The 27,957-nt window shown below is 38.2% G+C and overlaps 2 protein-coding genes across 4 annotated transcripts; one reads left to right on the top strand and one right to left on the bottom strand.

The window, feature by feature from the left end:
• Positions 1-225: 225 nt before the first annotated feature.
• LOC123768117 (fructose-bisphosphate aldolase) lies at positions 226-6,871 on the top strand. Its single transcript, XM_045758448.2, has 6 exons — positions 226-367; positions 4,164-4,378; positions 4,938-5,057; positions 5,254-5,499; positions 5,637-5,819; positions 6,160-6,871. The coding sequence occupies exons 2-6, from the start codon at positions 4,175-4,177 to the stop codon at positions 6,496-6,498; spliced, it is 1,092 nt and encodes a 363-aa protein (XP_045614404.1). The 5' UTR covers positions 226-367; positions 4,164-4,174; the 3' UTR covers positions 6,499-6,871.
• A 3,261-nt stretch (positions 6,872-10,132) lies between these two features.
• Ald1 (fructose-bisphosphate aldolase) lies at positions 10,133-25,316 on the bottom strand. Of its 3 annotated transcripts, none has more exons than XM_045758447.2 (7): positions 25,144-25,316; positions 18,479-18,698; positions 17,402-17,521; positions 16,836-17,081; positions 13,216-13,398; positions 12,449-12,697; positions 10,133-12,001 (listed from the first exon to the last, which is right to left on the bottom strand). In XM_045758447.2, the coding sequence occupies exons 1-7, from the start codon at positions 25,299-25,301 to the stop codon at positions 11,906-11,908; spliced, it is 1,272 nt and encodes a 423-aa protein (XP_045614403.1). In that variant the 5' UTR covers positions 25,302-25,316; the 3' UTR covers positions 10,133-11,905. The 3 variants fall into 3 exon arrangements, with proteins under 3 accessions (XP_045614403.1, XP_069163024.1, XP_069163023.1); XM_069306923.1 differs by lacking the exon at positions 25,144-25,316 and adding an exon at positions 24,931-25,096; XM_069306922.1 differs by lacking the exon at positions 25,144-25,316 and adding an exon at positions 24,044-24,275.
• Positions 25,317-27,957: the final 2,641 nt, after the last annotated feature.

Here is a 27,957-nt window from a genome sequence, read left to right as displayed (position 1 = left end):
GTACGTGACCCTCGACACATGTTAGTAAGAGAATATTTCTTACTGTTTGAGACAGACTGAAATTTTGATTCGTTTTGCCTGCCATTTTTTTGCGTTCAGGCTCCAGAGAAAGCAGCGTACTATCAAATGTTTAAACAGAACGTTTCCTTGATTGTTTTCTTAGAAAAGAACGCGTTATGGTCGACGTTAGGGAAGAGTTATGGATAAACAGCGAACGGTAGAATTGGGGAAGTGAACGTAAGAAGGGCTTAGTAACAGGGAGTGTTCTTGAGCGTTGATGCGGGGCCCGACCTGGTCGCCTCGGACCAGGACCCGATCACTCCGTCCTCAACACCACCACCGACCAGACGCTCAACACGACCCCCTGGTGAGTACTCCTGCGACACAGGTACCGTGTACCGTGTATATTGTGGTTCTGCTGCCCTTGTACTTCCTCCACCGTGTCGCGTATGCTGGTTTTACCCATAGCCCGCATCACCCTACTTTTTATTTTGACGTGAGGTGACAGTAGGACTTAATTTATGCTAATGAGTAACTAGTTGGCTTGATAAAACGATGCCAGTTGCTTGCATAACTATTAGATACGCTATTTATATATATAATATATAATGTATAACGCTCCTGCATGCTTAAAGTGGACACGAAGTTTTAATGCGCAATTAATATAGATTGCCGTAGATACGGGTTCAAAGAGTGGACCACAGCAATTTCTAAGCTAAGCTACAGTACATGTCTGCCTGTACCCACCTATGTAAAAAAATAAAAATTGTGAACTAGTCGCATAAAGAAAATGTTGAGGCCACACAATGGGTGTACATCCACATCCCTCAAGAGTCCAGGGATGTGGATGTGTACCCTTTTTTAATTTGACTATAGTTAAAATTGTTAAATACATTACGGGTTATTCATGCCCGTGCCACCTCTTGGGTGGCTTATATCTTCATCAATCTGTTCAATGCCATGCTGCTAATTATATAATATTGGTGCGATTTCAGAGCTTGAGAAGTATATTCCGTAACATCAGAGTCCTTAACATTTGACTGGTCTTGGCACGGGTTCAGTCACTGGCATTATGTAAAAGCCATGTTTTTTGTTTGTGTGCAACTTTAACCTTCTGGCGGTGGAGGGCTGGGGACTCCTCGCTGCTCTCGCTCCTTGCTCAGTATCTCGCCTGGAGAGATCAATCTCGTTAGAGATAATGGCCCGATACTATTATCTAAAGAAATGTAGTATATTTGTATATGGGGGCTGACGCCAGCCGTGCTGGTGGTGAGGGAGGCTCACTCCCTATCCCGCCCATCGGGCGCCATGTAAAGGTTTAAATCTGGTGCAGTCATCGGGAGGACAAACCCTTCATGCAAACTGCTTAATTTTTTTTAACTTGCATGCTTCCCTACCTAAACTGTCACCCCTTACCATCATACATCCCTCACTCGTCTTGCTACCTAGTACTTTACGTTCACCTACTCGGTACGAACTTAGTTATCCTGTATTCTCTTCATGTCCTTGGAAAGTTGTTCACATAAGCACGCACAGCACCTCTCTACTCTACGCCCTTATGGGAACTCCGTCGTGATGTTCATTTACACTTCTGCTTTATAATTTTACTTTATTTTACTTTATGTAGTTTAATAAAAGCAATTCCCCATTCTGTGTTTCGTTCGACCTCGGCAATATATGTACTTTGTCAAACGTCAGTTGCCCTAGAAATGATAGGATACATAACTCTTGCTGCTAACACCACTGTGGCTCTAGTCGATCGGGAGGATCTGAAATTGGTATTACGAATGTACGCAGTTATAGGTAATTACGTTAACCTGTATACATGCAGTTGCCTTACAATAATTAAGTAGTCTTAAATTCAAGTCCAAGTAAGTTTGAGACGAAGATGCATCTCAAAAAGGCTGGAGTAGCTTAGGCCATTTCTACGCCCCCCCCCCTCCCCCAGTAGTCCAAGACCAGAGATTATTTTCAACAACTGATTGGGCAGTTAAGATTACTGAACGCAGAGCGAGGCAAGATTTTTTGAGCGTTTCCCTTCAACTAATTTCTCTGCTCGCCTAGTAAAAAATAGGTGAAACTTGGGTTTATATAAAAAATTATTTTTGATTATTGCCGCCGGAGGCGGCTAGTTTATTGTGCACCCCATACTCATCCTGTGAGCGGTAGCGCAAAAAGCATAACGGAGATTATTACATAAACAATTTCATCTATCCTTCTCGCCGAACTGTCAGTGCATCCTAGGTGGGAAGTAATCAGAAAAAAAAACAATCAGAGAGACTATAAGCATATACTAGCCGGAGGGGGGGGGAACTATCAGGAGAAAGCGTCAAGCCATTACGAGTATACAGCACTTAGAAGGGATAAGGATTTAGGATAGGATGGTGGGATGGAATGGTGCCCACCCACTTAAACGGTCGGAGATTGATCGCCGACCTGCATGAAGCGAGACCGTCGCTCTACCGTCCACTATTAATTAGCCCAGAGGGACATCTATAAACAAACTAGGCTTCTGTCCCTGGCAATGAATAGCCAAATTGGCTAAAGCGGGGATATGTACTTGGTTTAGATCAATAATTTACTCCTTGGTTTTGAGGAAAAAAGCTGTACCTTTTTACAGCTTTCAGAGTTCATATCACACAGGAGATAAATCAAAGCGCTGCATCAAGGTCACCAAGGTGAAAGTTCTTCGCAATTGCATGTTCTGTAGTGTTAAAACTCCAATGGGGGATGCGTGTGCACAGTTACTGTTGGCGATTAAATGGACAAATTTCATGGTTTAGGTTCTACATGTACATATAGTATCTATACGGATGTATGATTGTGACGAAACTGCGGCCTTCGATAAGAATGATAAGTTATCACGTATATGCCTCGCCTTAGTGTGACTTGGGAAAATTTAAAGTTGGAAATGTTTGTGAACTAAGATCAAGAGATCCCCGGTACACGAGGCTTTCATGCAGACATTCATTTGGAATGTGGATTACGTAAAAACTAGTTTAGAAGCAACTCGCTTGTGCTTTAGTGTATATGGATATTTATTTGTATATGTATATTTAGTGTATATGCAAGTCTGTTCCTTGTATATATATATATTAAACAATCTAGTAAATATAGATTTCATTCATATTTGGGTAGCAGTACGTACTCAATCCAACCATGATGTAACAAATTTTAAGGATTTAAAGAATATTCTATCAGCACTTCTGCCTTTCTTTTTGAAGTTAATTGACAGTTCATTTGTCAAGATGGCAGCAATCTTGAAGTTGACTCTGCTTCCCTCCTCTTGTGAGAATTAAAATTTGTGTTCATAGGTTTTTGTAGGTAACGTTATAAACACGTTGAAGAGCTTCCTATACTCGACCCCATTCCTTTCCACATGCCCTCGACCTCTCCTCCCCCTTCCATGCACTCTCTCCCTCCCACCTTTTCCCTTACCATGAGCCCTTGACACCCCCCCCCCATATTTTCCTGTTCTTGTCTCATCCTCCCTTCGCTTAACTATATATGATGATTTTGTTCATGATTGGGGGAAATTGTAAAACTCGCTTTCACAATCTGCATGCCTCCAATCATGAAATGCTGGATTTAACTGTATTCACAACAAATTATATATTGCATTCATAATTACTTTAACCAATGCATGTGGTTAATTTCTTGTAATAATAGTTTTAATGTGAAGGAAAATGTATCGGTCAAAATACCTTTTTAACTGTTAATGCACTATAGTCTGGAAAATACATAAAAATCCCCTTAGGTTCATAGCAGTGTAAAATTTTGTATAGACAGAGGTTTATGCTCAACATTTGTATTATATTTAGCATTAAATTGATATGTCAGATACTGTACTGCAAATCGATGTGTAAATAATTAAAGCATGTTAATTATATGAACAAAAAACCAGATTGGCATTTTTAATTTGTTACTCCAGAAATAAAAAAGAAAAACACATTTTCAACCATAGCATTATAAAAAAAAACGCTAATGTGTGTTGCTTCCTAGGTATCACCATCATGACTAAAATCAGAAATAAAACACCATCTGTGTTTTTTACGCAGCTAGACACAAATGACATTTCTGATACCATCAGAAATAAAAAAATTAAACATATTTTGAACCATAGCATTATAAAAAAACCGCTAATGATGTGTTTTGTCTTCTAGGCATCACCATCATGACTACCTACTTCGATTACCCAGCCCCAGAGCTTCAGGAGGAGCTAAAACGTATTGCCAATGCCATTGTGGCCCCCGGCAAGGGCATCCTGGCCGCCGATGAATCAACGGGCACCATGGGGAAGCGCCTCGCTGACATCGGCCTCGAGAACACTGAAGAGAATCGCCGCCAGTACCGCCAGCTACTCTTCACTTCAGATAAGGTATGATGATGCTACATTCAACGTCCAAAACTAAAATCTTTAAAGTTCCTTAATTAAGGACTTGATTGATAAAGATTAAGCCACCCAAAAGGTGGCATGGGCATGAATTGAAATTGAAATAATTTTATTGAGGTAAAATACACACAAAGGGATGAGGTAGCTCAAGCTATTCTCACCCCGTAAGGGCATGAATAGCCCATAAAGGAAGGACTTGTGGCTATCCAGAAGCCACATAGCACAATGACTGAAATCATTGGCATGTGGGGAATATAGGGGTTATGAGAACTAAATTTGCTTTCTAGATATGCATAACTTGGGTTAAACCTAGGCGTTCTTGTCTTCAGGTGAAATGTTGTGCATGAAATAGATAAGAGATTGTAGATAAAAAAATGCTAGTTAAGGGTTATTTAACTTATTGGGAGTAATGGTTTGGAAACTAGATTACCTGGTTATTACCTGAAATTGTACGTCTTGATGAGCCAAAGAAGAGTATCGGCATAATATTTTGTTAATGTAAAAATGTAGCTATAAAATCTAATAAAGTATGCTACATCAACAGGAACTGGGCAACAATATCTCTGGCGTGATCCTCTTCCACGAGACACTCTACCAGAAGTCTGATGATGGACGCCCGTTTGTCGACCTCATCAAAGAGTTGGGCATCATCCCAGGCATAAAGGTAGGTTTGTGCCAATAACCTTATTTCAGTAATGGACACAAACCTTATTAAAGTTAGTATTAATTACTAGGGATTTCTTAAATGTACTTTTATGTATACAAAATCATTATAGCCATAAATGTAGTAGTAGTACTTTATGCTCCTCTTCTATAAAACTAGTAAACACACTTGGAAAATTGTTGTTTTTGCATCACAGGTGGACAAGGGTGTGGTGCCACTCATGGGATCAGAGGGAGAGAGTACTACCCAGGGCCTCGATGACCTGGCCAAGCGGTGTGCTCAATACAAGGCTGATGGCTGTGACTTTGCCAAGTGGCGCTGTGTCTTGAAGATTGGTCAAAACACTCCAAGTTACCTTGGTATGCTGGAGAATGCCAACGTTTTGGCTCGCTACGCTTCAATTTGTCAAATGAATGGTCTTGTTCCTATCGTTGAGCCTGAGGTAGGGGTTTATATTTATCTTGTTGTGCTTGACTACATGTAAAAGAAAAATTTGATTATTATTTAAGCTCAAATTGCTGAACAATTAGTTAAGACAATAATGCTGAATATCAATACTATAAATTGGTAATTTGTCAGGTGCTGATGGACGGGTCTCATGACCTGGTCCGGGCACAGAAAGTGACGGAGACTGTGCTGGCCTTCACCTACAAGGCTCTCAATGATCACCACGTTTTCCTGGAAGGAACCCTTCTTAAACCCAACATGGTGCTGGCTGGTCAAGAGTGTCCCACAAAATACACACCACAGCAGGCTGCTGAGGTAAAAAAATTAATTGTGCAAATATACTGTACTGTACTATGTTAGTGCAGAAGATAAATGCATGGTAATCTGAACTTGCATTGTAAATACCTTTTTTTATATGATTGTGCAAGATTTGCCAGCTAGATGGGGTAACTAGATACGGCCTGATTGCATGGTAGGATGCCTTTCAAAGTATATGCAGGGATTTTAAATTAAAGGTTTTAGAAAAACTATAAAATAAACCAAGTGTTTTCCTTAAATACTTGACAGTGTCACATGCTTAAGACTTTGCTATTCCTTCCTTTTGTTATAGTGAGCCTTTGATTAAATTGAATATTTAAATTTGTACTTCTTGCAGGCAACAGTGTTGGCACTGTCCCGGACAGTACCAGCAGCAGTGCCTGGAATTTGCTTCCTCTCTGGTGGACAGTCAGAGGAGGAAGCCACAGTGCACTTAGATGCCATAAACAAGTGCACAGCCGGCAAGAAGCCTTGGGCTCTGACTTTCAGCTACGGAAGAGCAATGCAGGCATCTGCCCTCAAGGCATGGAGTGGAAAGGACGTGAAAGCAGGACAGGCTGAACTACTGAGGCGAGCAAAGGCCAACGGAGCAGCATCGCTGGGCCAGTATGTTGCGGGGACGTGCTCTGGAGCTGCCGGCAAAGCTGGTCTCTTTGTGAAGAATCACCAGTATTAGCTGCTATGAAGACTCGTTGTACAGTACATAAATATTGAGCAAAGGTTTAGGTGCTATTTGCATCTATAACTTAATGTTTATTGAAAAAGATGTTTTGCCTAATTTAAAAGTAAGTATTCTACACAAGGTTGATCACTTAGTAGACTTCTGAAATGGGTCCAAATTTCATAAATATTGTAAAATATAAAGAAACATGATTATTAGTTTCCATTTTAAATTAAAGGAACAATCTTAAAATTTGTAACCTTCAATGCAGAATTAATGCACTTGATATTAGTAAATAGATTTTAAATGGATTCAATTTTTATGTCCTTATATTTTAAACCTGTTAATCTTAAAATTAATTACATCAATAAATTATGCTGTTTTCAAAGCTCTTAAATTAAATCCTCATTTAAGTGTCTAGACATTAATCAATATTTCAGGGTAGTGTTATGAAAATGAACGGTAGGTAATGAACAAAGTTGATTTGACGACGAGCGAGGTTGTGCAGATTGCATAAATGCATTGAAAGGTGGTTTTGTAAATATTGCTAATGTGTTGAGAAGGAATCCTAAATGTAGGTGAATGGAGGAGTGGTGAATAAATATTACTGTAGTTAAGTGAAGAGTGTAGTGTGACAAGAAGAAATTTGAAAAGATGGCAGTAAGGAGATGGGGGGAAGGGGCCTAGTGTACTGAAAGCTTTGAGAGAGAAATCCATAGAGTACATAGAGGTAACTTGAGATGAAGTAGAAAAACAAAATAATGGGACCAGATGGAGTTTCACCTTGTGTCCTGAAAGAATGTGCATCTGAGCTTGGCATTGCACTTTAACTGAATTTTCAGTAATCATTGTGTACAGAAGTCTTGGTAGATATATGGAAAAAAGGCAAACATAGTTCCAGTTTACAAAAATGGTAGCAGGAAAGAACATCTTAATTATACTCACCTAGTTGTGCTTGTGGGGATTGAGCTTTGGCTCCTTTGGTCCTGCCTCTCAATCGTCAATCATTGGTGATCATTATAGACCTGTATCATTGACAAACGTTTTAGTCAAAACATTAGAGAAAATAAAATTAAATAAGCACAGCACCTGGAGAAAAATTATATAATAGCAGACAGACGGATGGTTTCCAAACAGGAAAATCCATGAAACAAATGTATCTAATTTCCATGATAGAGCCCCAGAGTTTACAGGAAAAAGATGACTGGGTTGACTGCATTTATCTGGACCTAAACAAGGCTTTTGAGTCTCGCATATGAGGTTGTTTTGGAAACTACAACATACTGGAGAGATGACAGGGAAACTTCTGACATGGATGAAAACATTTCCTAACTTGGGAGAGAGAAAAAAAAGGGGGGGGGGGGGAATATATCAGACTGGAGAAGTATTAATTACTAATGGAGTACCACAGGGTTCAGTTCTAGCACTAGTAATGTTCATTGTCTAAATTTACTAGAATACAGAATTATATAAACATGTTTGCTGATGATGCTAAGGTTACTAAGGAAGAAAAACTTAGACGATTGTTATCCCTTACAAAAGAGACTGGACAAAATAAGTGTGACGTAATACCTGGTAAATGGAATTTAATGAGAATAAATGGCACATTATGGAATACGGAATAGGAGGTAATAGACCCTACACAGCCTACAAATTTTGCAAAAAATCTTTATCTGAATTCTTTACAGAATAAGACTTAGAAGCAGTTCTGGGAACACTTGCCCAAATATCACAAAATGTTGTGCGAGGAGTGCATGCTATGCTTTCCGTTGTTAGAATCGTTTTAAATATCTGGACAGTGAAATATTTGAAGAAATTGTTCATGACTTTTATGAGACCGAAATTGGAATATGCAGCGGTTGTATGGTGCCCATATCTTAAGAATATCAGTAAATTGGAAAAGGTGTAAAGTCATGCAACTAAATGGCTTCCAGAAGTAAACAGCAAGAGCTCTGAGGAGAGGTAGAGGTGTTAAATATGCCAAAGCTGGAAGAAGAAAAAAGGCATGATCGCTATGTACAAAATAGTAATAGGAATCGACAAAAGTGACTAAGACGACCATTTGAAAACTGCATATTCAAGAACAAGAGGACGTAAATTCAAACCAAGTAAACAAAGCTGCCAGAAAAACATTAAAAATGTTCACTTTGCAAACAGAATGGTTGACAGTTGAACAAATTCAACTTGTTGAACTGCACTTGCTGAACTTGCACAAAGTGGTGGATGCCAAAAGTCACGGTAGTTTTAAAGCATCATGTGATAGTACTGGAAAGACAGGAAACACAAGTGTATCTCTCGTCCTGTAACTACACCGTATTACAGAGTAAGAATTCTGCAAGATTTCTTGCACATAATGCTTCAGTTCATTGCCATGTTTTGGTTTTAGGGAATATTGTGTAGTTTCCTCAGTGCCTCCTTATGCATCCTCTGATTTAGAGCACAAGCTTTGCTATACCCAAATAAATAACACTACAGAAATACTCTTTCCCTTTGACATTCTTACACATAATTGCTGCCACTATGTCCAGTACAAACCATAGCTAAAAAGACCATATACATTTGTTTTAATAATCCAGGGAAGAGGTACAGCAAAGCCTTCAACTGAACAGGGATAGAGATTACAAAACTTTCATTAGCAGTATTCTTAAATTGTTCCCTTTTGCCATCTTTGTTAAATATTAAAATTTCCTCCTCCACCTTTAATTCCACAACTCGTGCAACAGTACTCTCTCTTTCTCAAGAGAAGTTTTGATTTTTACACATTACCTGCAATTCATTAAACAGACTATATTATATATTAAACATGCACCACTTACTAATTCTCTGAGAACTACCTACCATGATTAAGGAAACACTGAACAACATGCAAATCTCGTAAAATTTGCTCCCTTTTAAGTGTTAACTCTTGGACATTTAAAAAAAGAAGAAAAGGGAGAATATTCACATGCTGATTTGGCTGTTTTATGAGCCATTGTTTGCTTGCACTGAGATATGAGAATAAACATTTGCCCCTAGCAAGAATATATACAAGTACTGAAAATGAAAAAGAAAGGCACAAAATTGCACAAGAGCATAAATTAAAAGGTACAAAGTATAGAAAGTATGAAGAAACCCTAATATTAATTCACTTTCACCAAATTGATCAGTTATGGCTGTTCAAAGTATCAAGAGGCACAAAGCTGGTAAGACTGTTTAGCACTGCCTCCTGTGTTGTGGTATATTAAAGTAATAAATGGTGTTAGAGATGCCTCTACAAGATCAGAAGTACTGGTACATAGGGCTAACGACATCAAAAGACAATGGAATTTACCAAAAAATCAAATGAGTTATAAGTGACAGGAAACAAAAATAACAAACACTGTTTGTAGACTTCCAACTTGTCTGAACAAAACAAGAGCATGAATGGCAGGAAAAAGCATTACTATCATCTAAGAAAATTTGTTCTACACAATTTACACAGTTTGTCACACTACCTTGAGGTGTTTTCGGGGCTTAGCGTCCCCAGTCCTGGTTGTCGACCAGGCCTCCTAACACTAATAATCACCAATACACATTTTCTCCATACCTTATAAAATCTGAATCTTATGCAAATTATCAATGTAATACAAATATTAGAATCTTAAGTGTTACTCTGGATTAAAACACAACAGAGTGATGAATCATTTATTTCAGTACTTTGACCCTCACATTCATAATTCATGTCTGCTTCGTTCTTGCATTCTCATAAGTGAAAAATATGATTGGGAAAACCATTTGCTCAGGAAAATAATCCTAATGTTGAATTTTTAGCATTATCTATAAATATAAAATGCCTTTCATGCAGCCTGAACCAATTATTAATTTTCTGTAAATCTCCCTTAACCTAAAATGAACACATTACTACCTTTTTCATTGACTAAACATTTTCACTCCTAAATCGTTTCTTTGCCAATGTTTCTGGTTATACAGTTTAGAGGTTTGTGTTCAGTTTACTAGTTTTCTGCAGCTGGCCAAATACTGTAGTTAACAGGCTTTAGCTGGGTTAATGGTGCACCAACTTCAGGTTACTTAATTTATCCTGTGAATAATTTCCTGCCTGGATGAAGTTACAGTGAGGTTGTTACCTACTATATTAACCATATAATTACAGCACAGCTTGTGATGGTATCAACATTATGTCAAGTCCACTTGTAAATGGGGGAAGGGGGCTAGGGCCTAAGACATATAAGTGTGCCTGAAAATGTTCACCCAATATAACATGGCATAATATCCCTATATTACCTTGATTCTATTTCAGAAAGTATCACGTGCCTTTTTTGGGGGCAATTCTTTAATACACAACATTAATAAAATTTTCTGGCAAAGGTTTCACATATATAATATATAACAATAACATACACATTCCAGACCAATATACAAATGTACAGATTGCTCGCCTCTTGCAGATGCTGGTTCCATAGCAGGAGCAGCACCCGATGTCTGTCTTTTGCCTGCTTCTTTAACTGCCCTTGGCAATACCTGTAACACTGCACTACATACGAATACAGTGAACAACATACATTTCAAAAGTTTTTCACTGCTGTGGTTTTATTGCAAGGGACTAAAAATAAAAGGCTCAAAGATCAAATGGTTACAGTTTTGGAACATGCAAGTTCAAGGTCTTTTATAATATTTTAAGTTATCAATGAACCTTTTATAATTTTCACAGAAGCTAATACATAGAAGTTGCAAACTGGCTCATAATGTATCTAAAAGTACAATATACTTCAAAAATACCTTCGTTTCCACTTGACCACTAAAAATTCTCTGGTAGTGGTCGATACAGTTCAACTTTTTTTTTATATTCTGCTTTTCTATATAACCCCCTCTAGTGACAACATTCCTGAAATAGCATTAGAAGTTCATTCTCTTTGCAATCACCATTTCCAACTGTTTTAAATAAATTAAGACAAGCTGAAGTATATATATTTGTTTTCCCATGGCTCTGCTCAAGAGTGAAAACAAAGATATTCTTGTATTACATGTAGGTCTTACGAGGAATGGGGGAAACTAATACTGGGTTTCCTCCATGCTATCTTCCTATACTTCATATTGTGCTTCCTTATTGTAGATGTTAGCAGAAGCAAATAACTTCAATCCTACTTTCAATATGCACACTATGTTTAATATGAATATTTAAACTCAATATTTTTTTTTAAAACAGCATTTAATACAGGTACAACACAGCATCACAAGCAAAATTTATTTTAAATTATGACTTGCAGGTGATGCCTCTACATAGATCGTTAATTAAATAGTGAGAACGTTGAATTTCCACATTATTGTAATCAATCTATTTCGTGATTAACACAGTAAAGGTAAATCAATTATTTTACATAGCCCTTTAAAATAAATTGAAGCAATAAGTGGAGCTTCAGTTCTTTCATGTGTCTTGTGGAGTGACTTAGTAAGCGTGGTCCTTGATGAAGAGCCCAGCATCAGCAGCGTAACCCTTGCACGACCCCCACTGGTAGATGCCCTGTGCCGCTTCACTGTTAGCCTGCAACACAACAGCTTGTTCAAAATCTTTATCAAATACTAAACTTAATTGGTAAAACCATAGAGCAATGTCATTGCCAATTAAAAAACTGCCAATGCTCATCAAAAAGACAAAATAACAAAAAAAGTCCCATTGTTGAGGGGAATTTTACATTACGCTATTAAATTCAAGCCATCTGTATTTTGTATCATATCCCAAAATTTAAAAAGGATTAATCTTAGGCAAATAGTCAAAGATTGAATACCACAAGACAACAGACATTACCATCAGATCATGAGGAAAGAAACCCCAGTAAGGTAACACTATGCTATGTAGGTATACTTTGTACACCATAGTCTTAAATGATATATATCACTGGTTCATGCCAGTCATTACTAAAACATTTATGTTAATATGCAATATTAAATAACATTAACATGATAAATGAATTCAATTCTTTAGACGTACCTTAGCACGTTTCAACAGCTCATCCTGACCACTCTTAACACTATCATCCTTGCCACCCCAAGCCCTGAGCACAGACGCCTGGAGGGCACGGCCGTAACTGAAGGTTAGAGCCCATGGCTTCTTGGCTTCAACACATTTGTTGATGGCATCCAGATGAACAGAGGCTTCCTCTTCTGACTGGCCACCAGACAAGAACGTCACTCCAGGAACGGCGGCAGGCATGGTGCGTGAAAGGGTAACCACTGTTGCCTGCAACACAATATGAAGTTACAGTATAATGTGAATAGATTTATTAAAAATGTATTCTTGCTTTATTGTGTATCAGCTGTAGTAAGCACTTGGTAGGCTCGGGGCTGAAATTTTCAATGGGAAGTTGTCAAAATAACTTGTAAATAAAACTCAGCACTGTAATATTGTACATAAAATTAATATTTTCAAATCACACAATTTGCCTTTCAATTAACAAAATATTTAAGTCTAAAATCTTTACATCAATGACATGATTTCTTTCCTGCAACATATGAAAATTAAAAATATTTTAGTAAATGGTAAATAAGACTTTTTCTATTGCAACTTCTATATCAGGGAAGATTTAGGCTTCCGCCTAATTTACCTATCCATTAATCTGGCACGGTATTCAATGTTTCTAGCTATTAAAACCTCTCAAAAAACAACAATCTATAATCCACTATACTGTATGTACTAATTATTCAACAAGCATATTATAACCACACACATTAACAGTGTATACTGTATGGCATTTTTACCTTCGCAACCTCTTCAGGGGTGTATTTTTTAGGGCAGGACTGTCCAGCAGTAACCATGTTTGGCTTGAGCAAGGTACCCTCAAGGAAGACGTGATGGTCATTAAGAGCCTTGTAGACGAAGGCTAGGACAGTCTCCGTCACCTTCTGGGCACGATCCAAATCGTGTTCACCGTCGGGGAGAACCTGTTGAAAATAAATATTTTAGTTTGGACAAAATTTACGATTTACATGATATGCACGGTAATTGTATTAATATAATACAATATTAATTTAAGAAGAAAATAATTGGTTCATGCAGTTTAATCTGGAAGAAACCTGAAAAGTGAAAAAACCATTCCACTATACATGCAGATATACACTTTACTTGTGTACCCATACAATAAAAATAAAATTGTAATCTTATTTCAAATGAAGTTAATATTGCGACATTAGCTCAATTAAAGCATAACTAATTATTTTTTTACTCAAAAGGTAATCTTTAATCTACAAAATGCACGAAAATACGAAGCACCGAAAACATATTACCCATCACACTGCACACTTGTACAATTTCCAATACTTTTTCAAATAAAATTCTATTGCAATACAGTAGTAGTTAAATTAGAACAAATTTCATTTTTGGTTTATACTGAAAAAGCATTACGTAGATTAAAGATAGCAAGTACAAGTGAATAAGAAAAAATTCAGTCACAAAAGACTTATTTTGTAATGTAAAAAAACAAGCATTTCTCCTGTTTTTGCCTGCATTCTATATCTTTTGGGTGAATGTACTGTACCACTAACACTGAAAAGCATTTCACTTTCAACTGATGAAGGGAGTGTGAACAAATATTTTCTGGCAAGAAGAGCCGTATTAGGAAAGCCATCTTTGTTGACTGTCCACCACTGTAATGGCTGTCAAATGAAACTTTCCATTTTCAGTGTTTTGTTGGATTTTTGGTGATTTGTCTATACAATTTGTTATTATATATCTCACCATGGGTCCCAAGAAAGCCAGTGGTAAGGATAAAGGCCAGAAAGCTCCTGTGAGGATGACAATAGAGGAGAAACAAGAGATCATTCGGAAGCATGAGAACGGTACACGTGTTGTTGAACTTTGTAGGCAGTACAACAAAGCCACATCAACAATATGCACTATACTTAAGAAGAAAAATAAGATTATGGGTGCTAAAGTGGCAAAAGGAGTAAGAACATTAACGGCACAAATACTTGAAGAAGTGGAAAAGTTGTTATTAATTTGGATACACGACAAGGAGTTGAGGGGTGATAGTGTTTCGGAGGCCATTATTTGTGAGAAAGCCAGGGTGTTGCACGAAGACCTTCTAAAGAATACCCCTGCAACGAGTGATGCAGATAAGAAAGAGTTTAAGGCAAGCAGGGGCTGGTTTGAAAAATTTAGAAAGAGAAGTGGTATGTATAACCAATTGTTAACCGCTGCACTGCACCACAACCAGGGTCATTCATTAATGCTCACCACAACTAGGGTTGTTTTAAGCCTATCATAAAATTTAAAACTTCCATGCCTAAATAAGGCTCAAATTTGCTTCCTCAGGCCTCTAGTAACCATCCCCTTCCTCCCATTTTGGGGGGGGGATAAAAAAATTAATCATGAGATCTTTTCTTTCTAGGGCCTTAGTAGGAAGAGGAGGGTCATGTCTGGCACATCACCACCCAGTGTCTGAACATGCAGGATGGCCATACTAGGAGCCCCTAAACTTTCAACAGCAGCAAAAGTCATTACCATGTACAGTGGAACCTCGGTTTAAGTATGCCCGTTTTCGTATTTTTCGGTTCTCGTACTCAATTTCTTCCAAAAATTAGATGTGGAACTCATTGCCTTGGTTTTCGGAGTTTGTTTATACGCGTACAGGTCCACCAAGCGCGTGGCACTTCAGTTTACGAGTGTCTCTCGCCTAGTGATGATCACATTTTAATTCTTTGTGAAGAATTTCATTGCTTTTTTGGTTTCTGAACATGAAAGTTCTTATTATATATTCCACTATGGGTTCCAAGAAAGTCAGTGGTAATGTTCAACCTAAGAAAATAGTTGACGATGATGACAGGAAAAACAAGAGATCATTCATAATGAGAATGTGATGTCTCGCTACAGACAAGTGTTAAAACATAGGGAAAAACCAGGGGCCAGATTCACGAAGCAGTTACACAAGTACTTACGAATCTGTACAACTTTTCTCAATCTATGGCAGCTTTGTTTACAATTATTAAACAGTTAATGAGCTCCAAAGCACTAGGAGGCTGTTTATAACAATAACAAAAATTGATTGGGAAGTTTTCATGCTTGTAAACTATTTGTAGCGAGTAAACAAACATTATACTCGCTCCATGTTTAATAAATGCAACCAAAACTGTCAAAGACTGAGGAAAGATGTACACGTTCGTAAGTACTTGCGTAACTGCTTTGTGAATCTGGCCCCAGGTGTCTATCGACAGATTCTTAGCAAGACAAGCAAGCAATGAGCCCCAACCAGGTTCTAGTGGTATGTCTGTAAAACGTAAGAGAGAGTACCCCAGCAATGTTATCACTGCTGTTATAATGGAAGAGGACTCCCCTTCCAAACAATAACACCTCTCCTCCATCCTCCCTCCCTCACTGTCCTCCATATGCCAACAAGAGTCCTCAATAAAGGTACGGTACCTAAGAGTATTATTCTGTATAAAATGTATTTTTTAGTCAATATATTTTGGGGTGTGGAACGGATTAATTCAATTTACATTATTTCTTAAGGGAAAATTTGTTTCGGTTTTCTTATTTTTTGGCAATTGTATTTTTCAGTTTTCGTATCATCTCTGGGAACGGATTAAATACAAAAACTGAGGTACCACTGTACTGGTATATATTTACAGGCAAAATGTATGCTATATGTAATTACAAGATTTAGGTTTATAAATATATATATACTATACTGAACTGTATATGTATATCAGTGCAAGTAAATAGACAGTGTGCGTATATTTACACACACACCTGTACATATGTCATACATACCCGGTAAGACCACCACCATCACCACATCAGTACAACTTTTAACAACAAAAAAGTAAATGAAGTGAGAAACAATGAAAATAAATCTACAAATTTATTCCCATGCGGCACCTCACCTCATTTCTACCGGAAAAGCAACTTCTCCAGCCCACTACAGCTAAACCATAAGAGAAAGATTGTACACTTTGATTTTGTGCTTCCTGAAAGCTAATTAACTAAATTATCTAAATTACGTCAAACTAAAAAAATAATTTTTATATTTTTTTTTGTGTGAACCAGTGTGCAGTGCAGGGGTTAATTATAATTTAAACAATTTTAATTATTACTCTAAATGAAAAATTAATGTTATTAAATGTTAAAAATCTAAGAATCACAAATAATGATAAATTTCTCCAACATTATGAGAGATTCAGATTATTGAAAATGCTAGATTCTTTCGAATCTCTATACCCATTCTGATTAATCGTGCCATTTATATACACATACATACACATGTATACATATACATCTGTATATTTTGGTTTGGTCGAGAAGATTCGTGTTAGAATTATTGATCTTACCCTTTCAGTCACATTCAACAACATATACATCTGAATTAACATTTTATCCAACTTACCTCTGGTTCAACAATAGGAACGAGCCCATTCATTTGGCAGATGGATGCATAACGTGCCAGAACATTAGCATTTTCAAGCATGCTCTGGTAGCTGGGGGTGTTCTTGCCAATCTTCAGCACACAACGCCACTTAGCAAAGTCACAACCATCCTTCTTGTACTGAGCACAGCGCTGAGAGAGGTCATCCAAACCCTGAGTGGTGCTCTCTCCCTCAGACCCCATCAGTGGCACCACACCCTTGTCCACCTGTGCATACAACGACGACAAATTATACCAGAGATCTCGCACAGTGTACAATACTGTATTACTAAATAAGGTTTCATTAAAATACGTCACCACAATAGGCTGTGGTGTTAATTTAATTAATTGGCATGGTTCCATGGCATTGTATTGCCCAAGATATTTACTCTAATGAAAGCAGATAAAACAAGTTGTGTAATTAGCAGTGATAATACCACTGATAAAAAAAAAATTGCCACAAAACAATGTTTTTTTATAACAAATATATACAATATAGTTTTCATTATTATTATTATTATTATAGATTGCTAGATTATATACAGTACCTTAATGCCAGCAATGATACCCCTCTCCTTAATGAGATCAACAAAGGGTGTTCCATCATCAGCTTTCTGGTAGAGGGTCTCGTGGAAGAGGATCACACCGGAAATGTACTGGGACACAGACTACAAAATACAAAAGAGAGAATGCTCAATTATTGAATTACAGTATTAAACTATCATACAAACAATAACTAAATATGTCTATAATAACTGAATTTTTATTACTGAAAAAGTTATTTACCATTATGCACGAAAATATTGATTATTGATAATGGTTCAACAATCCAAAAGTGTTTATAAAATGTGATTGTTACATTACCTAAATAACTATGTTATAAAAACTGAATAATGCATGAAAAAATAAAAATAGGGTTATGCTTCCAGTTATAGTAAAGTTACCATTATATGCACATTTTACCCAGATTGAAATTATTGACGGTGCAACTAGGTTTAGAGGTAGGCGTGTGTGGAGACGGGATCAAGGAGGGTTAGGATAAAGAGCAGCCAGATGATTGGTTAGTTGGTGGGTGGTAGGCTGCTTGTATAGGTGATAGTGGATGGGTTCGTTAGTGACAAGTGGATCACATTTGTCATTAACTCCCCCCCCCTCCATTCTTGGGCAGGGAAATGGGAGGGGCAAAATGACAGGATGGATAACGTTTAGATAAGGCTACAATAATATCCGCTAGCATGTACCACAACATACATACATTATTCACAGAGAAAACAGTGTTTTTTGTTGGCAAAGATATGAGAGGCTGGGCATGTGTTGGATGAGAGTAAACTAATATACAGTACAGGTATAGAGGAAACAGGAGCAATTACAGACAGTGATGCAGATTTCAAAGGATGGCAGAGTTCACATTATTCAGTGATTTAGAATATACAGTACAATACTGTACTTCACTGCATTTATGAATTAGTCTCACACCCTAACAAGCAAAATTGCTTTGAATGTTAAAATTATGCACAATAATTGCAAATACAATTTAGCACACTACATGTTTATTCAGTCACTAAAAATTTGAGTAAATATTAAACATTAAAGCAGAAAAATAATTGATCAGTAACGAGCAATACCTTGTCAGTAGTGAAGAGAAGCTGACGGTACTTGCGTCGGTTCTCATCAGTGTTCTCCACACCAATATCTGCCAGACGCTTGCCCATTGTGGAAACAGATTCATCTGCTGCTAGAATGCCCTTGCCCTTAGCAGTGATGGCATTGGCAATCCTGCGCAGCTCATCCTGGAGGGCTTGGTCGGGGTAGCTGAAGTAGGTAGTCATGCTGGACCTGTGGAAACTATTGCAATTGTTAATTCATGCAATTAGCAATTAAAATTATGAAAATTTATAAAACATCTGCCCCACCCCTCAAGATTTAATAGTACAGTATCATTAATAAACAAGGAGGCATTCAGGTAGGTGGGTTTTTATGAAAGTTAAGTTGTCACTAAAGCCTGCAGTTAATCTGATAGTGTGTATAGGCTTAGACTGCCTATACACACTGTAGTGACTGCTCCTGTATTTGTTAAACTATGTAACTAGTTCGTTAATGCTGTAATTTGTCTAGCTAAACAAGTATTGAGGTTCACTTCCTGAACATATTACCTGTCTCTAACCTTTATCACTGCTCACAGGAAGACTATGTAGCACTATCCAAGTTGCAGGATATTCAAAAGGCACTAAATATTACCAAGGATGCCAATACAAGAACAAATGCACATAAGGTGAGCGATATCAAAGGCATCGGATTCATCAAGGATTCTTTCGAGGTACAAGCGACCGCGAGGGACAGTCGGGAAGCAAGACGCACGCACGTCCTCGAAGTCGTGACAGTCAACAAGGATATGCACGACCATAAGAGGGACAATGCAGTTCAGGCAATAAGAAGCAGGGCAGTGCTCCATTAGTACCTGTGAATTACAAGTATGGACAATATGTAACCTTGCCAGAGCAGTGTCCCACCACTGATTACGGTGTTAGGAGGAAGGCCATGGGAAATGCTATTCTTAAAACCACACAGTTTGTTATCAGTAACAAAAGACCACAACCCTACCAATGGGCATGGATTGACAAATAACTAGGACGTAGTCGGAAGACTCAAGAGTTCCTATTGATGTGATAGGATATCATTCCAGTTTGGTGCAAATATAAGAATTACAAATTTGATATAGGGTGTACCTTGCGTATACCGGTACAATATAACCAGCCACCATCTCTGGTTGCCTCAATAAGAACATGAAGCTAGTGGCTTTTGGAAGATTCCATTCCATTACTTGACTTCAGTGGGCAAGATATTAATTTAAGTGGGCCCTTTACTACAAGTGAAAAAAAAAGCACTTCCACTTGTTATCTATCCTACATTGTAGCTTGTTGAGCGTGAGGCAGTTTATTTTATTTTTTTTAACACAGGTGGGTACAGGAGCAGCCGACATCTGATTCCTGTTAGCAGGCTGAGAGCTTTCTTTTATCATAGCTCATGGTTACCCACATCACAAGCATTACCTACTAGTTTCCCTGGAATACAACCAGCCAATCATTTAACAACCAGGCATCCAATCACTGCTGGGTGAACAGAGGTGTACAGTTAAGGACTGGCGCCTAGTCAATCTTTCATGGACAAAATATATATCTCGGCCAAATCACTCGTGAAGCGAGTCTTTAACATGTTCAGTTTTTTAAAAGGTCTATGTATTAGTCCTGTCATGTTTCATTTGTATTTGTTAGTCCTTAGGCCTCTCCTGATATGAGAGCTGACCGTTTACCTTACACAGGTCTGCATGCGTAAGGTATATACCTCGTCAAATACCCTAACTGGTAAGGTATCCAAGTTTCACTTAGCCTTCTCATGGTGATCTTGTTATAATATAATATTTGTACAGCATTACAATGTGTGGTTGTACAATATTTCTATTATAATATTTGTGGTTGAACTATAGGGTTAGGGAGTATCTCTCAGCAAATATTGACAGTGGATGGACATCTGGACTCTGTTTACATAGGTTTTTAATCCCTAATAGTTTTGACTTCTTTCAATGTTTGACAAAACGTCATTTAGCATATTAACAGATTCTCCGATTTTCAGAGAAGCATGCCGGTTTTTATCAGGTAGCAAGATGATCCGACTACAGTCCCTCACGATTTGCTGCCAGCCAGCAGGTGAAGGGCATCCAGGAAAAAAGAGCAGTGAAGCATAATTTGGTAGGCAAGTGTCTACATTTAATGTTAATGAAATAAATGTGGGCAGGAAAGAAGAAATGAAAAGTAAATTGTATAAATGGTGAATAGATGTGTTAGGTGTGAGCATGACATGTTGATGGGAAGGGGCAAGTGGGAGAACTGAAAAATCTGTGTTGTGAGAGTTTCAGAAGTTTAGATGCATAGCGAGGAATGGATGGAAATAAGGGGTAAAATAAACGGGGGTGTAGCTTTGCATATGTCACAGAATGAGGGAGTATGTTAGGAGCATGAGCAATTCAAAAAATACATTGCACTGATTGCAAGATAGGTACAGTGAGGTATGTATACATGGTATCTAAGTACATATGCTCCAGTGTGTTAGAAAATGTTATAGGACAGAGTGAGATGGGGGGAAATCATGGAATCAATAGAACAATCAAGTGGGAAAATCTACAAAAATGGTATGAATTCACAGGTGTTAAAAAGTATAGTGTGCATGGTATAAAAGGGAATTCAGATTTATTTGTAAACAATCATCATGCAGTGCTGTGGAAATATACAGCAGATGGGAGGTGGGTGTACAGAGAAAAGTGTACATCAAGTGTCTAAACGTAAGGAAATTTAAGGTGTAAAAGTGTGTCTAATTTCAAGATAAATTAGGTCAAATATTAAAATGTTGCAAGGAGAAATGACAAAAGAATGTGAATGCAAAACGAGTTATTTCAAGCCGTCTTCCTAAATTGCAGTACAGGTATTGATAGTAACCATTTCATCAAAAGTGCAAAAATGAACCATTGCAACCAACAATTTTGTACTATTTTTCAAAGATAACACAAAAATTAAAACAAATAAAACACCCTAGCTCTTATTTTTACAAACAATGATGAACTGATTAGAGACAATGATTACAAATACTGTACATGTTACTCAGATCACAACCTATTTGAAGTTCAAAGTGTATGGGCAATAGACCAATGCATCTAGTCTTGTATCAGAGAGGAGGAAAATTCAGCAAATTCAATTTTAATAATAAAAGGATAAACTGGGAACAAATAAACTAAGACCTCACAGAAATATGCTAGGAAAGACAGCTAGATAATGTAAACTTAACCAATGCCTCGAGAAAATAGGCACAGTAGCATTAGAAATACATGTATATGCAAGTCACATACCACTGACTAGAAAAAAAGATGCAAACTGGAATGAAAATGGCATACCTTATATAGGTGATAAAAACAAATCAAACATCTCAAATGCTTCACTATCTCAAGAACGACAAAGAAGGCTGTTTGGAGAAATAAAAACTATCGCATTAAAGATGCAAGAATCACAAAATCCAGCGAGGTGAAGAGGGCAAAAGGCCATTAAGAATCAAAACTATTTTTATCCTATGCAAGCTCCCTGTGAGCCCCATCATACAGATGCATTTTGCAAACAACACCTCCCTGCCTAGGTGGATGTCAATTTAGCATCTTTGTTTTATGTAATGAGATAACCAAACCTAGGTCCTAACACGGGTCTAATGCAGAGTTAAGAGTGCCTTGCATGTTAGCATATCCAGTGGTATATATCAGCAGCATAGCTAATTATGTGAACATTGGGTTTGCTAAGCAAAGTTTAATAGCACATATTAAAATTTGAAATAGGGTAGTGCTGAGGACACCTCCCTGTGAGGTGCCTAGTCAGTCTTATTACACTCCTATGCCCCTGGAACAACACAGATGACTTCTTGTTAGACAAGTAACCTCCGATCCACAAAGAAACCGACCACCAATATTTTTAATTCAAGATCTAGCTCAAGATCTAGGAAGAATGTACAGTATATAACTTTTTAGTGTGGAGGATAAAAAAAGGTGGTAATGCAATAATGCACACTCCTTTCATGCACATAGCCATATATTTGGGTTGGATAGTATAGTTCTTATTATATGGAGGACCATTCTCTTAAATGTTTCCTCAGATCCGAGAACAAGACAAGTGAATTTAGAATCAGTTCTATATAATAAGTGTTCAAGAAATGTGTAAATATTTCTTTCAAAATGATCTACCAAAACTTTTAGCCAAATATCCCCAGTCTGCTAAGTGTAGATAGTAAATGTGGGCAATTCTAATCTTTCCACTACTGCCCACTGGATGAGGTGTGATTTGCATGATAAGATAAATGATAACACTAGCTCACTGTATAAGTAAACTATTTGGCTTTGAAACTACCTGGGGTCATTCTCAAACCCATTGTTGATATAATACAGTATACATTAAACTGTAACTAGCTTATCAAGACTAACTTGCTTAGCTACATTACTTTCCTGGGTTCAGTTCCTAAGCCATTATGTACCTCTAACCTTTTCTACTACAGTACCACCCAAAGAATAGGTACAAGATTCGTAATAAATGAACTAAATTAAACCATCGATCATACTGCCAAGGATGAAAAGCCACACACATGAATAATCCAATAAAATCAAGTAGGGTTAAAAAAAGCCCACAGTAGTTATCGTTCTACAGCAATGATATTCCTTAAAAATTCTAACCTATCCTAATAAAAAATGATATATTTACTCTGTGGGAGGTATGCAACAAGGAACTTTTTTAACAGTGCTATAAAATTAGCAGTGACAAACTACAGTGCTACAGGACACAGGATGAATAAGCTATATAGGGTTAAAAATAAACTTAAGAAACTATTGACATAACATACATGTGCTTCAAGGATGTAATTTTCACTGTTCACAATGTAGGCTGATAAAAGCTCAACAATCTACAAACTTAACAGGCACCAAATTAATCCAGCCCATTATCAAAGCAAACAGTTTGTTTCAATATTGAGTGTCTATGCATTAGTATTTGATTTAAAGCTTGCAAGCCATGACTTGGAAATGTGCTTAATGCACTTGCAACCTGTATTAAAACCACTTCCTAAACCAATGACGAAAAATTCCCTACCTAGAGCTATTTATGCATAAAAGCACAATACTGATTTATATTTGAGAAAAATCTATTACACTGTACAGTACTGTATGCAAGATTCATCCTGTCTGTTACTTGTCTGTTGTACTGAATAAACCAATTATCAATTTAAAGAATGTGTTGATTAATCTGTCAGGTATGATTTTTTTTGCAAGCCTACACCTAACCTCTCTTGCAAGATGCAGATAATAGGTGCACTACACTACTAACACCACACTGCTCTCAATCTTGGCAAGTTAAAACAATCAAATATAAAATAATGCCCCCCTTGATTAATTCACATCAAGATAATGTCCAAATATCTACATTAGCTATGAAAATGAAAGTTACTATGAAATAACCTACACAGGCAAGGTTCACCTTGAAATGTTCTTGGCCGACCTCTGAAACTGGCAGCCGGCCAGGTCTTACAGGCTTAAGACAGTTTTCCTACCTCAACCAGGCCCTAACTAACTGCAGTTTTTACATCAGCGCAAAACACTTGGAACAGTTAGTTACCTGCTCTCATCCGGTGAGATTATTTCTCCACTGTTAACGCAATTACCCATATATATAAAAATATGACGACGCTGACAGGAAACCGTGCTCAAGTGTGTCTTGTATGGACATGGAAGGTCCGCTGAACATCTCACTAGTTGTGAGCTGTGTGCTGGATTACATTCCTATGACAAGGTATGTTAGGTATGTAATAATGGCGTATTGATGCACATTGCTCAGGCGCGCTCAGTATGACGAAAGTTCCGGCTGATGCAAGGCCCCGCCCCAGCCTCAAGGTTTTCTCTCTCTCTCACACAGATTTCCACCATAAATTGCGTTTAATGTTCACCGCTCGTTAATGAACAATATAGCACGTACCGTGAATGATATCCACCTTGGTGGACTACATATATGGGTCACGGGAGCATCCTACGCCATGATACACCGCGCAGGCTGATCAATAATTCTGAGCAAAAAGACACTGCTCATCGCTTTAGCATATTATAGGCCTACTAAACTCTCGGGAGCAAGGAACCTGTCAATAGGTCTCTCCCTAGCCAAGATTAGAGCTGCCTGCGCTGTTACCCCATCCAGTGACGACCGTAACAAGTGATTGATGAGCACATAATTCAATAAATCATGATGCAGACAATGATGCTGGGCCGGTGCATAGAGAAGAATGATGCCATCTTCCACCCTATATACATATAAATATATACTTATATAGGCATGATATTTATATGCGACAAAGAGAATTATGATCTGAACGTCACGCACACGCCGGCAAACCTCAGGTATACCACAATTGTTATACTTAAATCTTAGAAAACACGGCTCTTTTATCAACTCCGTCGATACAAAATTAGAAACCATAGAGCTAATTAGGTCGTAATATCAGGTGTAATTACCCGTACAAGGTGACGCCACTTCACTACCACGAACGATGGTGTCGGCTAAAATTATTTAAAGTGTCTCACAGGAGACCGGCGGCCTTTATAACGTAACCTCCACAATCCGGCTGAAAGGACGTCCTTCACTTGCCTCTACACAAGATGCTGGCCGCAGCAGGACGGGAGGAGGAAGGCCGAAAAGGGAAGAAAGAAGGTTAGGGAGAGGAGTACCTGGTGTGGTGGTGATGGTGGGGCCTGGTGACGCTGTGTGAGAGCCTGGCCTCGTCCCCTGCTATATTGTCCACTCTCTCCTTCAAACGCCCTTCATCCCCTCGGCTCGCGCAGGCGCGCTCTCCCTCCTCCTCCTTCACCGCGCACTTTAAACCCATTCACATTATTTCCAGAACACCGACGCGTGTATATAACAGACATTTAACACACACCGTCAACCTATTTTGTCTTTAGCAAGCTACAGAAACGCGTTTGAGATACCCAAATGGCGTAGATTCAGTACACGCCCAAGAGGAAAGTGAATCCTTAGAATGACCTTGCCCCTACCGGCTCACCCGGCACCTCCCTGTATTGATCTGTCACTCCCCTCGTTGGCTCTAGCAATCCTCCCTGCACCTCCTACACTCTCCCCTCTTCTTATTTACTAACCACAAAAGTCTTTCTTCAAGTCATATTAATAGACTACATACAATAATTGAATATACTGTATAGCTAGACATTAAGCAGGGTGCAGGGTAACTATATACATATGTATATAATAGTAATGTTAGCAAAGACAAACGCCATCACTACAAAGTAGAAAGTAACGTTTGCCAGAAATTCTAGGTAAAATACGGCCAGGAAACATTACTGTCGCCACGGGCTTTCCCCAGAGACAACCGGCCTATCCGGCCATGTTGCCCTTCGTTGGTTACAAGGTTAATGCCTGCCTTTATTCGGCAGCCACGCCTTCTGTAAATCCTGCCGTGGCCGGGTATATATAAATATGTAAAGTAGTAAGTAAAGTAAATTTTATTCAGGAAAGTACATACATAGAGTTGATTTACAAACATAATGTTGGATTTATAGATAGAGCTAGTACATACAATACCTAGAGTCACTAGTACGCATAGTGTAAATAAATTAATAATAATATAAGTTGTGAGGGTACTACCTCAAGTGCAAGTGTGAGGACCCATAGCCTCGGAGCAGAAAATAAACAGTATTCAGAGAAGATCTTGTGGATTCTCATTGAACACCTTAATATTTTCTTCACCTACCACCCTCATTCTTTTGTATATATGCATGTATATTTGTTTTATTTAAACTTGGCTACAAAAAAGGAGTTACATATATGGTACAAAGATGATTATCATAAGTTGTCTAGCTCCTACAGCTCCTCAGATGGCGGGCAGGAGCCCTGAATGCAGTGTGCATTTCCCCTCTGTATCGCCACATTGAGGCGCTGGAAAAGGAAGCTGACAGCTCTAGGGTTTCTTGTTGTTTCAATTAGCCTAGAACCCAGTTCCTTCAAAAAAACCCAGGCGCTGAGTGTCTCAGAAGCAATGGGCACACACGCACATATTATATATATATATACATATATATATATATATATATATATATATATATATATATATATATATATATATATATATATATATATATATATATATATATATAAAATAGGGGTACCACCTTTGGTGCAATTGCAGGGACCCATAGCCTCGAAGAAGAAAATAAAGAGTATTCAGAGAAGACCTTGTGGATAGTCATACATGGAATCAGAACACGAAATATAAGGCTGATCTATTAGCCTGCACTAGCACACTGGGTACAGCACAAGAATATCTTCTAATATTCGAGTGTATGAAGCAGTTACAGAGCTCAAAGTACCGCATACCATTTGGACTGAAATCACTGATAACAGGGCAATCACAGATATAGTGTTGGAGAGTATGTCCCCGCTCTTGTTCACATAGTTTACACTTGGAATGTTCACCATTCGGGGATTCATTACCTGCAGCCACCTGCCATAGATGGCATAATTGCCAGCCTAATTATGGCAATTACAGTGTCACACTGTCTAGTGAACGTTTTATGCTGCCTGTACATATAATTCTCGGTTCTAAAAATGTAATAGCTCTATGTACTCGTACTTTCTGACTTTTGAGTGTCAGTGACTGCTCTTCTGTCAGTGACAGAAGTCAGTGACTTCTGTCAGTGAGGAGTCAGTGACGCCTCCACTGTTCTTCAGTGCGTTAGTGGCAAGTTGTTGTACAGCTAATTCTGCATGTACTCACCTAGTTGTGCTTGCGGGGTTGAACTTTGGCTCTTTGGTCCCGCCTCTCAACTGTCAATCAACTGGTGTACAGGTTCCTGAGCCTACTGGGTTCTATCATATCTACATTTGAAACTGTGTATGGAGTCAGCCTCCATCATATCACTGCCTAATGCATTCAATTTGTTAACTTCTCTGACACTGAACAAATTCTTTCTAATGTCTCTGTGGCTCATTTGGGTACTCAGTTTCCACCTGTGTCGCCCTTGTTCGTGTTCCACTCATGCTTAATAGTTTGTCTTTGTCCACCCTGAGAATTGTGTAGGTGGTGATCATGTCTTCCCTAACTCTTCTATCTTCCAGGGAAGTGAAGTTTAGCCCCGGTAGCCTTTCCTCATAACTCATATCTCTCACTTTGGGACTAATCTGGTGGAATATCTCTGACTCTACTCTAACTTTGTCTTGTGTTTAACTAGGTACGGACTCCAGGCTGGAGCTGCATACTCCAGGAATGGTCTGACATAAGTGGTATTCAAGGTTCTGAATGATTCCTTACACAAGTTTCAAAAGGCAGTTCTTATGTTGGCCAATCTATCATATGCCGCTGATGATATCCTCTTGATGTGGGCTTCTGGGGGGACAGGATCGGTATATCAACCCCCAGATCTTTCTCTCTATTTAACTCTTGCAGGATTTCACCTCCCAGATGGTACCTTGTGCATACGTAAAGCTAAGTCAGTTATTCAGTCTCACACTTGTGGTCTGTGTACATA

Source organism: Procambarus clarkii, chromosome 59 (genome assembly GCF_040958095.1).
Source record: "Procambarus clarkii isolate CNS0578487 chromosome 59, FALCON_Pclarkii_2.0, whole genome shotgun sequence".
NCBI lineage: Eukaryota > Metazoa > Arthropoda > Malacostraca > Decapoda > Cambaridae > Procambarus > Procambarus clarkii.
The sequence above is the reverse complement of the archived record's forward strand: the minus strand, read 5'-3'. Positions and strand labels throughout refer to the sequence as shown.